General features: G+C 39.2%; 2 protein-coding genes across 3 annotated transcripts; both read right to left on the bottom strand.

The window, feature by feature from the left end:
* Nucleotides 1-45: 45 nt before the first annotated feature.
* On the bottom strand, nt 46-7,510 carry ilvbl (ilvB (bacterial acetolactate synthase)-like). Of its 2 annotated transcripts, XM_046074764.1 has the most exons (15): nt 7,363-7,510; nt 7,091-7,224; nt 6,386-6,587; nt 5,899-6,026; nt 5,473-5,723; nt 5,076-5,175; nt 4,872-4,969; nt 4,614-4,750; nt 4,110-4,244; nt 3,150-3,264; nt 2,717-2,886; nt 2,296-2,366; nt 2,138-2,209; nt 1,503-1,608; nt 46-1,388 (listed from the first exon to the last, which is right to left on the bottom strand). In XM_046074764.1, the coding sequence occupies exons 2-15, from the start codon at nt 7,202-7,204 to the stop codon at nt 1,210-1,212; spliced, it is 1,878 nt and encodes a 625-aa protein (XP_045930720.1). In that variant the 5' UTR covers nt 7,205-7,224; nt 7,363-7,510; the 3' UTR covers nt 46-1,209. The 2 variants fall into 2 exon arrangements, with proteins under 2 accessions (XP_045930720.1, XP_045930719.1); XM_046074763.1 differs by having other exon boundaries at nt 7,091-7,510.
* A 154-nt stretch (nt 7,511-7,664) lies between these two features.
* On the bottom strand, nt 7,665-14,898 carry LOC123986190 (beta-galactosidase-1-like protein 2). Its single transcript, XM_046074320.1, has 19 exons — nt 14,805-14,898; nt 14,350-14,540; nt 14,044-14,112; nt 13,835-13,930; nt 13,654-13,762; nt 13,455-13,547; nt 13,283-13,364; nt 13,106-13,170; nt 12,847-12,931; nt 12,409-12,546; nt 12,215-12,295; nt 11,986-12,092; nt 10,986-11,132; nt 10,799-10,870; nt 9,816-9,894; nt 9,370-9,457; nt 8,917-9,031; nt 8,482-8,598; nt 7,665-8,331 (listed from the first exon to the last, which is right to left on the bottom strand). Exons 1-19 carry the CDS (start codon nt 14,805-14,807, stop codon nt 8,221-8,223), a joined length of 1,848 nt encoding a protein of 615 aa, XP_045930276.1. The 5' UTR covers nt 14,808-14,898; the 3' UTR covers nt 7,665-8,220.
* Nucleotides 14,899-15,643: the final 745 nt, after the last annotated feature.

The raw sequence follows: 15,643 nt of genomic DNA, 5'->3' as shown, positions 1-15,643 counted from the left end.
TGTAACAACAATGTGAATAAAAATAACCACAAGGCCACTCATTTCTCACTTTTAACCCCAATTTACTTGAGAATTTATCCAAATTAACATTTCATGATCAAGTTTAATACAACTTCCTCAAAGTACCAAATAAAACGTCAATATATTTTGGAGTGAGTCGATCCACCTGGTGAGTAAATAAGCTATAATTATAGTGCAATACATATTGTGTATAGGCATATTTTATATGATAGCCCACATCAATGCATACAAGTTAGTATTGAATATCATTTAAATACATAACTGAATCAGCAGACACATTTTCAATCTATACATATCAATGTATTCGAAGATACAATCAAACATGAAAAGGCATACCATTTGTCAATCTTAGACATTCAGAAACTATTTTCCATTTAACACATTTTTATCCCAAATCACCAAGCGATAAAGAATTTTACAGCTATGTATCCTCATAAAAAGGCTTTGTGGTCATTTGATAACAGGAGAAAAGGCATACTGGTCACATTTGATAATTTAAACCAATGCTTTCTCTCACAAAAGATTTTCTGTCACTGGTTTATTTGCAAGAAATATCTGAAGTTAAAACAGGCCGTCTGAAGGTCAAAAATCTAACCCCAAGCTCCTAGAAAGGTGAAAATCCCCAAACAAAGCTATATTTTTTTTACTTTTACTCTACTCTTTCCCTTCTTAAAATGCAGAAATTATCGTAAATAGCACAACATGAACCTGAAAAGTAGCAAGATGCACAACAAAGTCTAGCTTCTAGGCTGGCAGATCTGGAGCTGTAGTATTTTTACTAGTAGAACTTAATAGTAAATAACTAAAATAAATATATGGTCATACATTAAGTACCTATGAATAATAATAATAGTGACTGCATGAACAGTCACACATGAACACACAGATTTATGACTGGTGTTTGCAGATGTGTTACTAGTAGGATTTTTTTGGGAAATAGATTGATTTCGCAACTGACGGTTCATTAACTCTTAAAGGAGATCAGCAAACTGTAAAGTCATTTCCTCTTACCAAAGTGAAATATGGCTTTAAGGGCACAAAGGATTAGCATAGGTTTGGTCAGGGCTGGGCTCTACTCAGTATCCAACAGTATTCCTATTCTCTGAAACCCCTCATGAGCCTCATAGTAAAGTCTATAAAAGAGCCTAAGGTAAAGGAAGAAGACCGTTTTAAGAAATCACATTTGTCCTATACAGAGATAGAGCCCTCTCTAAAGTTGGTCTTCCCTATCAGAACATTTAGAAGTGTAGCTTTGCCCTCCTTGGTCTCCCTCTGAACTTGTCTGATGATGTCTTTTAGCCTGTCCTCGTCCTCACGCCCTACAAGGTAGCCCTTACCACCGTAACCATCGGCCACTAAATGATAATCTGCAAAAAGGAGAGGAAAAGAAGATTTGCCAGTTAGTAACTGCCCAGTCATCATACATAAATATAAATTCAGCAAGCACAGCGGCCGTACAACATCCTATGCAGAAAATGTACCTGTAAACGCAAGGCCACACGCCACGTTGCTGCCGAGTATAGGAACCTGCTCTCTGGATATCTGACTCCAACATGCATCATTTCCCACCACAGCTATAACTGGGGTCTAGGGAAAAAAAGAAGAGCAACATTTAGAAGGAAAAAAAACTCCATGTTTTTGCTACAAAGAGAATGCCTTTATTGATTTGCTAAAGTCTTTAAGATAAGAGATCCCTTTATTGATAACAGGGTTTCAAGTCCATTTTAGCATTACAGCTGCCAGACTTACATATTTTTGTGAAGTCTATTTTAAAATGTTACATTACAATCATGTAATGTAATGAAGAGTTTCCTGTAGACAAATTGTGTGGTAGTGATCAATTAGTCAATTACACATTAAATACATGATACAATATATAAATCACGTATACGGCACTGATGCCTTTCTATTATATAGGAAGGATTTTATAGGACTGATATCTGATTTTTAAAAGGTCTTACATCCGTGGTTTCACTTATTTTGGCTGATTAGACCTCTTCTCAGGGACAGACTACGTGAGTGTGAGCCAACTATATTTGGTAGTATGGCATGTTTATAATGGATAATAAAAATGTCTATGTAAATACAATGTAAATATTGTGATGAGTGATTTTACCTTGTGTCTAGTGAATGTGTCAAACTCTGCAACACTGTATCCTAAGGAGCCGTCACCATACACTATCCACACCTGAAAAGCACATAAAGTAGTATTTCATTCATAAAAGGGAAAAGATCAACAGATGATCAGAAAAATCTCTTTCAGAAATACTATACCTCAGATTCAGGCCGGCACAGTTTTGCCCCCAGTGCAAATCCTCCTCCAACTCCCAGGGTCCCAAACGCTCCTGTAGGGACAAGGAACAGTAAAGTTCTGTCACTATGACTGCAAAGAAAGTATGATTAACCTCAGAAAACATTGCTATAATACGGACTTTACATGATTATGTTGATACTACAACAGTAGTACAGGAGTACATAGTGTTCTGTGTACTCCTTTAACCTCTTAATGTTCTGACAAAAAAGTGAAAAACAACAACTGAAGTTAAAAAATCAGCTGACTTGAAATTATTATTTTCATTTTCACACTGTTGACATTACAAGCCCTTTACTCTCACATTTAAATAACCAAAGCATCCATTGTTGTATCACAACAGTTCTTCATAAACAAACAGTTGTTTGGTCTATGACCTCTAACCTGGATCTAGCCAACGCAAAGGTCCTCTTGGTCTCATTATGTATGCAGCACTTCCAACAAAATCACCCCCATCTGCAACAATGATGCTGTCCTCTGCCATCAGCTCATCCACACAGTGGAGGACTTTCAAGGGATTTAAGTGGCGTTCAGTCTTCTCATCAGCTTTAGCCCTGAAATGAAATATACTCCAGTTTATGTGATGAAGAAATGATTTTGCTGTAGTTGCATTTAGATTAACATTACATTCATTAATGAAATTCTGTTGGCGTTCTAGTATTAAAGATTTAACGAATCAGGACATTTTTTAATCATCAACATCAGAGTGTAAGTTCAGAAGAAATGGTGTCCAGGTGACAGTTTTACAGTGCATGTCGACACCACAGTCTATAGTCAACAACACTCACAGAGACCAGGGATCATCTCCTCTGCTTACCTGTTTACGTCTTCTTTGGTCAAATCTCCTGCTTTGAGGCTCTGAGGCCATTCCTCTGGACAGCGAAAACCCTTCAGGCCTTTGGAAAGCCGCACTAAGACTGAACCAGCGTCACCTAAAATAGACCAATATTTACGTTTTATACTCCAACTACTGAACTAAAGTGTGAAACAATACATTTAAAATGCATATTCTTCACCAGTGATCTAAAATAATAATAATAATAATAATAATAATGATGATGATGATTATTTGTATAGCATCTTTCATACATAAAATGCAGCTCATGCATGCACATATGCCTCATGCACAAAACACAGTTATTAAAACTGGAAAAAGGTGGCAGACAGGGCTATAAAATCAAATAAATACATAAATAAAAGTGTGTTTAATCAGCTCAAAGCAAAAGCATAAAAGTACATATTGAGCTGCTTCTATAGAGGTAGCTTCTCTTATTTGTAATGGGAGTTTGTTCCAAGCCATTGGTGCGTAAAAACAGAACACTTCTTCACCAAACTTTTTACTGTTCATTTCTTGGTACATTAAGCATACCAGCACCTGACAGAGTGAGTTGGAATATAATCAGATAAAAGGTCGGATAGATAAGAAGGTGCTAAACCATGAAGTGCTTTAAAAACAAGTAAATTAACTTAAAATCAGTTCTAAATGCTACAGGAAGCCAGTGCAGAGAAGCTAAAACTGGAGTGATGTGTTCTCTCATTCCAGTTTCAGTTAAAACTTTTGCTGCTTATCAATATATTTTTTGGGCAGACTAGTAAATAGTCCAATTGTGAAAAAACAAAAGCATGCAACAATTTTTTGGAATCTTCCAAGGCGAGGAAGGATCTAACTGTTTCTTAAATGAAAAAAAGCCACACTGTTAAAACGTGATTTAAAATCCAATGACACATTGTTACTTTAATTATTATCCTGCATCATCATAGCAGCTTGTGAACGTACCCTGAATTGCTATAGTTGGTTTCCAGAACATATCGGAGTTTTTCAGCAGCTGCGTCTTATCTCTGTTGACAGCGATGATCTTACTGCGTCTGTTAAGAACTCTGCCATAGCTCAGCCGGAAGTCACAAACAGTGCCTGCAAACACAACACACAAGGTTAACATTTCTCCAGGAGTTCTGGAGACACAGGTTACTTTGAAAATACAGTTCAACATCTGACTGTATTTCAGCAGACAACAGCTGGAATTGGTTCCTTGTGGCTAGGACCAGCTGTCATTCTATGAAACCTTCAATAACGTATTAAAATAATTACGGACATATTAAATGAATGAATTATTAAATATTCAATAGCTGAAATGTTTTGCACTATATAACAGTGTTAATTAATTAAGACAATTACTGTATGTTAACTTGTTCTGCAATTTTGTTTTATGTTTGACAATTAAATATCCCCTGTCAAAAAGCTATGTTACTGCTGTTAAACCTATAAGATGGTATGCTTGACCTGCTAAGAGCACCAAATCAGCCTCTTTCAGAGCATCTCGCCTGTTCTGTCTGATGTGTATGGGGCTGTCTTTTCCCAGCATGCCACGGGACATGCCCCCAAGGAAGCAGGGAATGCCCAGGTCCTCCAATGCCTTCCTGTAAAGCGTTTTTGAACAGATGAGTCTCGCTAAATAAAATGACAAAACATCACTTCAATGCTATTCGAATGCTGACCGGAAAACTAAGTATTTTTGCACATTTTTAAGCTCTAACACACCTGATGTCATCGACCGGCGTTGGGGGTAGTGTTGCTTGGCTGCCCAACAGAATAACAGGTTTCTTGGCTCGACTCACCAGCTCTATGCACTTTTGTACCTGATTTGCATTGAAAGCAAAAACATTTTAAAACAGCGGTTTAGTCATCTCTAATACTACGCACGCATCGAGAAGGACTCACTGTGATGTGTCTGAGCAATCTTACCTGATCGTCGGTGGCTTGCGGGATGTACACAGGAAGCGGAGACACATCTCTGGTCTCCCAGGCTCCAGCAAACAGGTTCATGAGGTGGTTATTGAGGTACCTTACAAGAAATCAGAGCATCACATTACTGCGTGTTTGCCTTTATTTGAAGGGAGAAAACCTTCCATGCTATATACAAGAGCCAAGTCAGACTTGAACCAAAGGTTAGTTTGGAAGGTATATTTTCAAGGCTATTTATTTATGTCAATTGCCTTATAAAGTTGCTGTTTTTAAAGTTATTCAAGTGTAATTCAACTGTCCTCTATTCTCACACAGCATAACTTTATTGTATTTTTTTTGTATTTAACATATACTAAAGAGTAATGTACAGTGTACACAAGACATGCTAATAACATACCATGAGACAATTTTTCCCATCAGGCCTTTGGGAGTGTTCTTAACTCCAAACTCTTTGGACACAAGATGGTAGGGATAGAGCGTGTCGATGGGGAACTCGATAAAAACAGGACCAGGAGTTCCAGACTGGGCGATGGCCAGGGCTTTCCTGACAGTAGGCACAATCTCCCTGATGGTCCTTATGGAGGCACAGAACTTGCACAGTGGCTTGAAGAGAGACATCTGGTCAATATCTTGCAGCGCTCCTCTGCCCTGTGCCAGTTGATGGAGAGGTTAGACATTGAAGCTGAGAAAAGTTCAGATGAAGTTTAACCCTTTTAACATTCACTGTGTCTTCCAGCAGCAGAACCCACATCTCTATTAGACTATTTTGTACTGTTGTTTTATTCTACCTGCACATTCACATCAGTGTTTGAATCAACTCCACCTGAAGAAGTGTACCAGCAGCTCCTCCGATGAGCAACAATGGAGATTCAGCCATCTGAGCATTCTTCACTGCTGTCACTGTGTTAGTGAGGCCTGGGCCGGCAGTCACTGCTGCTACTCCAACAGTGCCTGGTGGGGAGACAATCAAGATAGCTATTAACCAGGCCCCAAAAACACACTACGACTGACTCAATGACACTGCGACAGTTCTACCTAGACGTATTACTATACTTGACTGTTTGGAAAACCAGGGCCAAAACACTGGAACACCTAAATGTTATCCAGCCACTATTAATGCTGTTAGTTACACCTTTGTTTGACAAGTCAGAACATCTGCAGCGTGAAAGGCCTACACCAAGACACACTTCAACAAGGCGGCAGCACACCCAATGCCTTTATTCTACATAACTGCCGGTAACTTGATATGAGCTCAAATAAAACCCACAGATACATTTTGATTCATCTATTCTTGTTAAACAAATCTGCACCTGAGAGTCTTGCCACAGCGTCAGCAGCGAAGACAGCGGTGGCCTCGTGTCTGGTGTCCACAATGCGGATGCCCACCTTCTCGCAAGCCACCAGGATAGGTGAAATGTGTCCACCGACAAGGGTGAAAAGGTACTTGACCCCGTGGGCGCGGAGCACCTCTGCCACGCTCTCGCCACCATGCCGTGGGCTCTTCGTCTCAGTCTGAAGTGAGTCAGAGGACAGAATAGTCAAGTCAGAGAGGAGACTATTCAGACAATTGCAGTTACTGATTTAACATATAAAACAATGGTGTAAACTAGAAAAAAAGCTCTGCCATAGGTAAACAACTGTCAGTGTGAGTGATGGCCCCTCTAAAGGTCACCTGTCACACTGTCTCTTCAGGCCACAGGCCATTCATATTTGACAATAATCACATATTGTTCTGGCTTGCAGTGGTGACGTGCCTCAGGGCTTTGTGTTATCACACCGCCTGGGTGTTGTGGTAGCCTTTATGCTAGAAAACCACAAGGCTGGTCAAAGGTTATGTGTATGGGGTGCAGCTTAGCTTTCCCTGTGACAGCCTACAGAATGATACATAGATGATGCTGGTGTATTTGCAATGGCTGATCTGTGCAATGGTGTTTTACAATAAAAATGCATGTGGCGAAAGGAACTGAAAGGCATGGAGGAGGATATAATTACCATATTAAGTAGTGACAACCTACCTTGTGAAACAACTGGTAGAGTAAGCCAAGTTTGTAGGCTGCAAACACAAGACCACCCACCGCAATGCCCGCAGAGCATCCAAGAACGGTGCCAGTGGCTCCAAATGACTCCATGTTGCGTTGCGAAAGCAAACCTTTATTTATAAAAACTCAACTTAGCTAAACTTAATATCGGAACCTAACGTTACTCTGAACTGGTCCAGTCCCACAGCTCAGCTCGGCTAGGCTAAGGTTACCTACTGTGGAGCTGCTCTTACAAACGCCATACTCACATTTCCAAAGTCGTAATTTTATCAGTTCATTCACTGAGGATATTAGCTTATATAAAGCTACTGACGAAAGGCAGCAGTGACACCGTGAAGGGCATGTAGTGGACTCTTCTGCAAGTTGAACTGACCGAGTGCTCTGCTCTTTCCGCAATTTCCGTAGACAGGAACATCAGGGAATAGATTTAAAAATCAAGGTAGCTAGAAGTACCTGCAGAACTTCCGGCTTCTATTTTCAAAATAAACTCGTAAGAACAAATTGCACACTTTACAGGATGAATGCTTGGTTTAATGTCTTGTTTCCACGCTCTATGTTCGCAACCTAAGCATACCCAGTTTCATATATTCATATAGGCAATAAAATATTACATGACATGTTTCTATGCTGACTAGTAGCACATGTTTGTCTATTATTATGAAGGACAAGATGACATTTCCGGTAACTAGTTTTTCTTTCATGTTGATTTGCATGTGTGTGGTGGTTAGGAGTCTTTTGTGAATAAGGGAGCGTAGCTCGAGTAAAGGACAAGCCTTTGGTCCAATGAGAAGCTTAAGAGTGTGTGTCACGCTGTCAAAGGTTCAAAGCACATTATTTCTAATCAGAGCAAAGTTTATCCTGAATGAGAAAAATAGACAAACCAGACGATGTTGCATTGTTGAATTTAAGGCAGCAGATTCAATGGCAAGATGCAACATTTCACCAAGCGTTTGAAGAAAAAATGTATCTGTACAGTTGCACAATATAAATTGCAAATATTATGGTTAGTAAATAAATAGCTTTAACTGATATTAACTGCCACTATCAATACACTGTCTCCTGTGTTTGTGTGTGTGTGTGTGTGTGCGCGCACGTTGTTTTTATTTTCAAAGCAGTGTGCAAAAGGGGAGTTTGTAAACATCAATTGTCCTTCCATGATCAGGATTTTCAGCAAATTGTATTTTGTCATCCGCCTTTTGTTCCTCAAAAACAATAATCTGAAAGAGAACATATAAAATACTTAACAAATGGTACACACACAACCTGCTACAAATCTAGAAAACAAACTGAAAGCATAGGCAAACTTCACCTCAACTAATGTCAAACACAACCATTATGTGTCGTCTAATTAAAATCTACAGGTATACCTGATTCTCTCCACTTCTGAGCCAAGCTCCTGGGAGAAAAAGGAAATGCTGGGGACCGATGAACCAATGACGTCCAAGGTTCTGCCCATTGACAAACACGGCTCCTTTACCCCAACCCTGCAGATGGACGCACTGGCATGGTCAGTAAAATGAAAATGTGGAAGGTTTGTTTTGCAACTGTTAATAAAATTAACTGCAGTAAATCACTGACGTAGAGCAATAACATTTAAGGCATCATTTTTTCAATTAGAGCACACATACAGATGTAACACAAAGACTATGATGCTTCATAATACTGTTAATAAACATGCAAAGACCTGTATTAAAAATTAAGATGCATTTAAGTATTATTATTAGAAATAGTAGATCAGTGTTAGAACATTCCCTAGCAATAATAGATGTAGTTTACCATAAAAGATGACTACTTGTACTCACAGGGAGTCTGATGAAGGTGTCCCTGGGAGGACCATTCACACAAAGTCTGGTCTGGAAAAATCCTGGAATGGAGGGCGACTTGAAGTCAGACTTCCACTGACCTGAACTCAATAATCTGAAACAAGATCAAAAATTCATTTGAAACACTCACTGTAATCATGTGACACTGAATTCAACCTGACCGACATCCAGAGGAACTATGTCACTATACGGTATGTGAACCAATATTGAATGTGTGAATATATACTGTACTACAAAGAAAGGCAGTTAGTCATATACTCACACCACTAAACATTCAAAGCAGTGTATGAAGGGTGATTCATTAGCAGATTAATAATAAGTTTCATGGTTGAATCTGCCCTTTGATTTATAACCATGTCTACTTGTGTCTATGAAGAGGTCTAGTAGTCTGACCATGTTCACAGAATAAACAATTAAATTCACTTAACCCACCTTTTCATAAAGCCAGGCTTCATATCCAAACAGAAGATAGTAAATCCTCTCAGAGGGGCGTGATTCAAAAGGATGTCTCCCACAATACCTGTAATACAATATGAGGCAAACCTATGCAATGCAGACATAGTAGCAGACCAAACACCATCCATAGACACATGCTTTCAGGTATAGCATGGGGCAATAAAATCTAGAAAAAGTCAGAAAGTTCGCACAGAAGCAGTGATTTGACATTTTTCAGTTAACTGAATAGATTTTTCAGTGTCCAAGCAACATTATCTGAACTCTTCTGATATTTTCTTTGGCTTAAGTGTTAAAATTAACGGTAGGAATTGTTTGACTCAGGTCAGGAAATGTGTTCTAATATGAACAGTGAGTGAGCCGGTGGAAAAGCAAAAACTCATGTATGGCACTGCACAAGACACTTATGTTTAAAGGTTGAATACCTTTGCGCTGTTCATCCAGAGTTTTCCCATAATTCACTCTTCCACAGTTCTCCACAAGTAAGCTCAACGTCACCTTTCCCTTCAAAGCACAAAACACAAGTGTCAGTTGGAAAGTTCATTAAAGAAAAGTAATCACATAGAGACAATCCAGTATTTCTCTGTTTGTTTGAATATGCCAAATAAAAATGGCAAATACAAATAACAGCGAATACTCTGATGTAATGTATACAGCTTCTCAGAATCAAATATTCTTGAATGTCCCGCTAAATCCTGCTTGAGCACAGTTATATGGTCCAAAATTGGAATCTGCAGGATAACTGCTGGAAAATATATATATATATATTGAGAGAGAGAGAGAAGGGGGGGAGGAGAGAGAGATTTAATTTTTATATATTTTAATTTAATATAATTTAACTTGATAATTTAATATATAGTTAGATATTTTAGCAGTGTCCTTACACTGGCTTTAGCCATTTTTATACTATATAGAATACTTCCCAATAATTACTGCCAACTGTTGATGCACATATCACTGAATTTTTCATCCTGCAAAAAGACGTTTTTCAATTATGAATAAGACATCTGGCAGTGATGCTGCATGAAGTGGATATAGCTCTGAAGTGAACTGTAATGTTATTTTATTTCATGTTTTTGCTTTGCAGTTGATGCTGTACTAAATTACTCGCTTTCACTTCCAGCATATTGCATGGTCTTTTCTTGGGAGCAGTTGGGTACCTTTGTGTAACAGCTATAAACAGTGACCTAAAACAACCACACTGTGTTTAAAATTCCTTCACTTCAAAGACAAAGTTTTACGCTCTTCAGAAAAGTATTTCTGGGATGCTTTAGAGGGTATGTCCTTGTACTTGTACTTGTACTTGTACTTGTACGTGATTAACCCTTAATTTAAAAATGTATGTGTTTCAGGAGCTAAGGGTTACAGGGATGATGGTATGTACAGCTAGGAACAGACACAACAGTACCTTCCCATCAGGGAGTGCCAGCTCATGAGTCTTGTAGTCCAAACTACCAACACATTGTCTGTCCACAAAAACCTACAGAACATTAAAATTCATAGTGACAGGATTAGGTATAACCAAGCTTTATAACCTCAGGAAAAATATTTTAAACTATATTGTGCATGTATGGGGTCTGTGGGTCAGTCCTCACCAGTGCTCTATCTCTGATGTTGTTCCTGGAGTTGAGGGTTCCTCCACTGAGGATGGTGGTTTCATACAGTGTGTAACCATATGACTGGCCATTGTTATTGTTGACAGGCAGATTCTCCATGTTCACTGGCCTCTCTGACCTAAATGGCTGGATGAATAGTAAACAACACATATAATTAGATACAAGAATGGGGCTGAACACAGTGAACATCAGACTAAAGCTGCAACCAACCATTATTCTCACTGATGATTAATCTGCCGATTATTTTGTCAATTTATTCGATTAGTTGTTTGGTCTTTAAAATGTCATAAAATGGTGAAAATGTCAAATGTCTTGTTTTGTCCATGACCCAAAGATATTCAGTTTACTGTCACAGAGGAATAAAGAAACCAGACAATATTCAAATTTAAGAAGCTGGAATCTAAGAATTGTGACTTTTTTTCTTAAAAAATTAGTCAAACTGATTGAGCAGTTATCAAAATAATCGACGATTACTTTAATAGTTGACAACTAATCGATTAATCATTGCAGCTCTACATCAGACCTCTGAAGACAATGTACCTGCGTAGTTGCATAGGCAGGGCAAGATACCATCACTGCTGGGGTAAGGAAGTTCCATTCTCACTGAAGAAATGTTTGCATGCATGGCACTGTGACACACTTGAAATAAAGGAATCCACCAAACAGCATATGACAGAAATGTCCAAAAAAAAGCAGGTGTGTTGACACCTTGATGCATGACCATACCCGAGCTGCCAGGTGTGAGACAGCTGTCTTGAGCGTAAGCAGCATGTTGCTAGAAGTGGAGCCACTGAAGCAGACACACAGGCTGATAACAGAGACAGTCTGTCTGAAGCTCACCACATCTTGCAGTTTGCTGTCACCCGAGCAGGGCTCCTATATGGTATGGTCTAGTTGGAGTTTGGATACAACATTTTCCATTCTGTAGATTATGTGATCAGCTGTCACACCAGACAGGTGCGTGCCATCTGTAGCTTACCTTGTCGGTGAATTGCAGGCTGTCCCACAGTGACAGGTGCCGCTGGATGGCAACCGGGTCGTATGCTCTCCTCTCCTGAGGAAAGGGCACTTCAGGAAGAGGCTCAGCTGGAACACCAGTTGGCAAAAACATTAAATTATTACTAATGATGACAGACTAATTTACGCTGAGTAATAAGTTCATTAAATGAATTGCTAGGTGCATATAGTTTCTCATAAAATGACATTACAGTGGTACTGGCTGAATAACTTCCTCAAGAGTTGATATTTTAAGGTGCAATCTCCAGCCTCGGATAGAGGAGCATCGTAATCTGCAATGAAAACAAGAAGCAATGCTTTAGTGGGGAATCATGTTAGTCAGAGATCTGAAACATACTTTGAAACAGTTTTTTGGTCTCTGAGCTCTAAGGTAATTCCTACCAACCATAACTGGTGACCTGAGGTTTGTAGGTGCCAAAGTCCATCGCTCCATTCATGAAGCCAAAGCTGGTTCCCCCATGGAACATGTACAGATTAATAGAGACCCCTCTCTCCAGGATCTCTGACACCACAGCCAGCATGTCTGCAAACCATATGATAATTAATGATACACAAAGCGAGCCAAAGAGCAATATGCCGTAATGAATGACTTGTTAAGTAAGGCAGTAATGCTCTTCTCTCTCGGGTGAAGTGTCCTTGAACAATACCTGAACCCAGCAGCTCTGAATGACATTCATACGGCTATCCAAAATCACAAGCAAATAGACATTGGCCATTGTGAAGCTTGTAAGTGTGTAATGGAATGCACAGTGATGCTGAAAATGAGCACATGCTCAGCAAAAATGTTGACTGGGAAAGCGATGGCGGAAAAGTGTCTTTATACCCTCAGCGTGGAACACATGGTGATGATCTCCCCAGACGTCAAACCACCCAGACCAATACTCCATCACCATTAGGGGTTTCTGGGGCTATGCAAAACATAACACATACCTGTATTACATACACATCTTGCAGTCTACTGTAATTTAGGCGCTATAGTGATGCTTAATCACAAACAAAATCATTTTCCTTTTGGGTTTTAGCCAATCCTCTTACACGATAATACAGTAAAAAGCAGAAATGAACAATAAAAACTCACCTACCTGCATGTCAGCCAAGTGCTGGATAGCTCCAAACGACAGTCTCTGAAGGTTTATTGTTTTTAGAACTGAAATCACCAAAATTTGGACCAAATGAAGAAAAAAGTCAAACAATGACACAGTACATTACGTAGCCTACAATATTAGGTAGTTGGTTATAGTTATAGTTATCTTCATTACCTCCCTCCATCCCTCCACATCTCAAGCCCTCCCAGTTGTCAGAAGTCAGCAGGAGCTCCTTGATCCCTCTGGACTCTAGACACTGCAGGAAAATATTTTTTTGCTTAGAATTAGCTACATTACAATGTATTATAAGTGAAAAAGAAACACTGCAGTACATTAATAAACTCACGTTCTTTATAAATGGCATATATTTCTCATCTTTGGCATATGACCCATACTCGTTCTCAACTTGAACCGCAATGATTGGGCCTCCCTCTTCAAACTGAAAAACCAAACAAGGAAAAATAAGTGTTTGTCTCACTGAAATCTCTCTCTTTCAGGAAATGTCTGACGTGAAATTGTATAACTAAACTATGAGTCTGACTCACCATCAGAGGTTTGATAACTGAGACAAGCTTGTCAAAGTAGAGGTTGACAGCATCTACAAATCTGGGATAAGTTGTCCTCAATTGCATGCCTTTATCTTGTAACAACCAGCTGAAAGAAACATGAGAACAACTTACTGCTAATATATGCCAAAGTTTTAAAGCAATGGACAGATGATGTTACCTAGGCAACCCGCCCAAGTCCCATTCAGCACAGATGTAAGGCCCAGGACGCAGGATCACCCATAGACCCATCTCTGCTGCTAAACTGACATAGGCCCTGAGAAAGGCAGACACACATTCTGCTTTATTTAAAAAACAACCCATTCTGCATGCCTTTTGGAAATATCGACCAGTCTACAAAGACGAAGAAAAACACTATGGAAGATTTACCTGAGGTCCAACTGATCCTGAAAGTTGAAAGTTCCTCTCTCAGGTTCATGCAGATTCCACGGCACGTATCTGAAAGAGCAAGCAAGAAAACAATCTCTTGCAGCTTATAAGCAACAGTGTGGTCCAATGACTTGCAAAATCCCAGTGTTTGGTTTGTTTTATGTTTCATTTTAAGGTGAATTGTTTCATAAGACATTTTACACAAACACATTTTGATTTAATCTGATCTGTGTTTGACCTTCTCCAGTAAAAGAACAGTAAAAATCCTGTAATGTGAGGCATAGCCAAGTTGCAGTGGGAGCCTACGTTGTAAGTGTATTGAGGCCACAGGCTTTCATCTTCAGCAGCCGGTCCTCCCAGTAGGCTCTGGGGACACGGAAGTAATGGATGGAGCCCCCCAGGATGTGGAAGGGCTTTCCCTCCAGAGTGAACTGAGATGAGTTGGCCTTCAGACCTTCCACGCGGCTCATTCTTCTTACTTGATGACTTGGTGATGTCTGGTGGGGAAAAAACTGCTAAATGAAATATAACGGAAAAAATCCATCTTTCCAAGCAGGTGCTTTGTGTTGGATAATAGCATTCGAAGGTGTGAAAAAGTATTTGAAGCATTTTAACATGTGTAACTTGTTTAAAAGTTTACAGACAGTAGGCTACTTTAAATTATGTATCTGTAATTGTACATATTATGAATCTGAATTACAAAAAATACATTTTTATTTTTAATATGAGAACAGTAAAAGTGAAAACTTACCACAACTTACCATGAATGTCCTTAATGCAGAATTACAGAAAATCCCAGTTACATCAAAAACATTGTCAAAGCTGTACCTTGAAGCTGAGCTTGCCAGGGAGCATTTGAAAGGAGGATGGTGCTGGGAGGCCTCAAACACTGTGGACAAGGGAAACTATTGTTGTTTCCGAACAAAAATATAATAGTGCTCTGTCTGTCTGTCTGTCTGTCTCTCTCTCTCTCTCTCTCTCTCTCTGCAGCACTCAGTCAGAGAAGGGAGGCATTACATTGTGCACAGTAATGTTGGCCTCATGGTATAGTCATAGTGATGCTTTAAAGGTCTAGTGGTTCTAGATTTAGATTGTGCAACTGTGGTCATACGTTTATGTGCAATAGCATGAATGTGTGTGCTGTGAGGCATATTATTTGTCCTCTCTGCCCCAGTTATAGCTGGGTTGTTTATTTTTCACTGTCTCTGAAAGCACATCAGCAATTTATGATTATTTATAAGCCAAAATTGTGGTGCTGTTTGACCAAAACATGTCAAACAGCACCACAACTAATTACAGACCAAAGAAAAAGGGTTTCCAATATGACAGGTTATGTATTTGCAACCTACATTTTCTGGGATATTTATTGAAATAAATAAACTATTTCATTCATTGAGAGCTGTCAAACAACTTCACATTGTGTTCTGCAACTTGGTTTATGGCATTTTTCTGAGAAATAAAGTCACCACTGAAGTCAGTTTGCAACTTGTACAAAGCAGAGTATAGCCTTGCTCTATGCGTTTGGAGATGTTTTTTTAGTCCTCTCATCATTGTGTGTTTGTCGCTGTTGTTGACATTGTCTGTCATTATTAATCTCAAA

Source organism: Micropterus dolomieu, linkage group LG17, assembly GCF_021292245.1.
Source record: "Micropterus dolomieu isolate WLL.071019.BEF.003 ecotype Adirondacks linkage group LG17, ASM2129224v1, whole genome shotgun sequence".
Classification (NCBI taxonomy): Eukaryota; Metazoa; Chordata; class Actinopteri; order Centrarchiformes; family Centrarchidae; genus Micropterus; species Micropterus dolomieu.
This window is presented reverse-complemented; position numbering and strand designations above follow the sequence as displayed.

Excerpts from the sequence above, each read along its gene's own strand:
- ilvbl (XM_046074763.1), bottom strand. The coding sequence starts at position 7,204 with ATGGAGTCATTTGGAGCCACTGGCACCGTTCTTGGATGCTCTGCGGGC. Across the intron at positions 6,027-6,385 it reads CGCTGTGGCAAGACTCTCAG|GCACTGTTGGAGTAGCAGCA; the intron begins GTGCAGATTTGT and ends TCTCCCCACCAG. Across the intron at positions 4,245-4,613 it reads TGATTTGGTGCTCTTAGCAG|GCACTGTTTGTGACTTCCGG; the intron begins GTCAAGCATACC and ends TTGTGTTTGCAG.
- LOC123986190 (XM_046074320.1), bottom strand. Across the intron at positions 13,763-13,834 it reads GACTTGGGCGGGTTGCCTAG|CTGGTTGTTACAAGATAAAG; the intron begins GTAACATCATCT and ends TGTTTCTTTCAG. Across the intron at positions 9,895-10,798 it reads TGGCACTCCCTGATGGGAAG|GGAAAGGTGACGTTGAGCTT; the intron begins GTACTGTTGTGT and ends TGTGCTTTGAAG.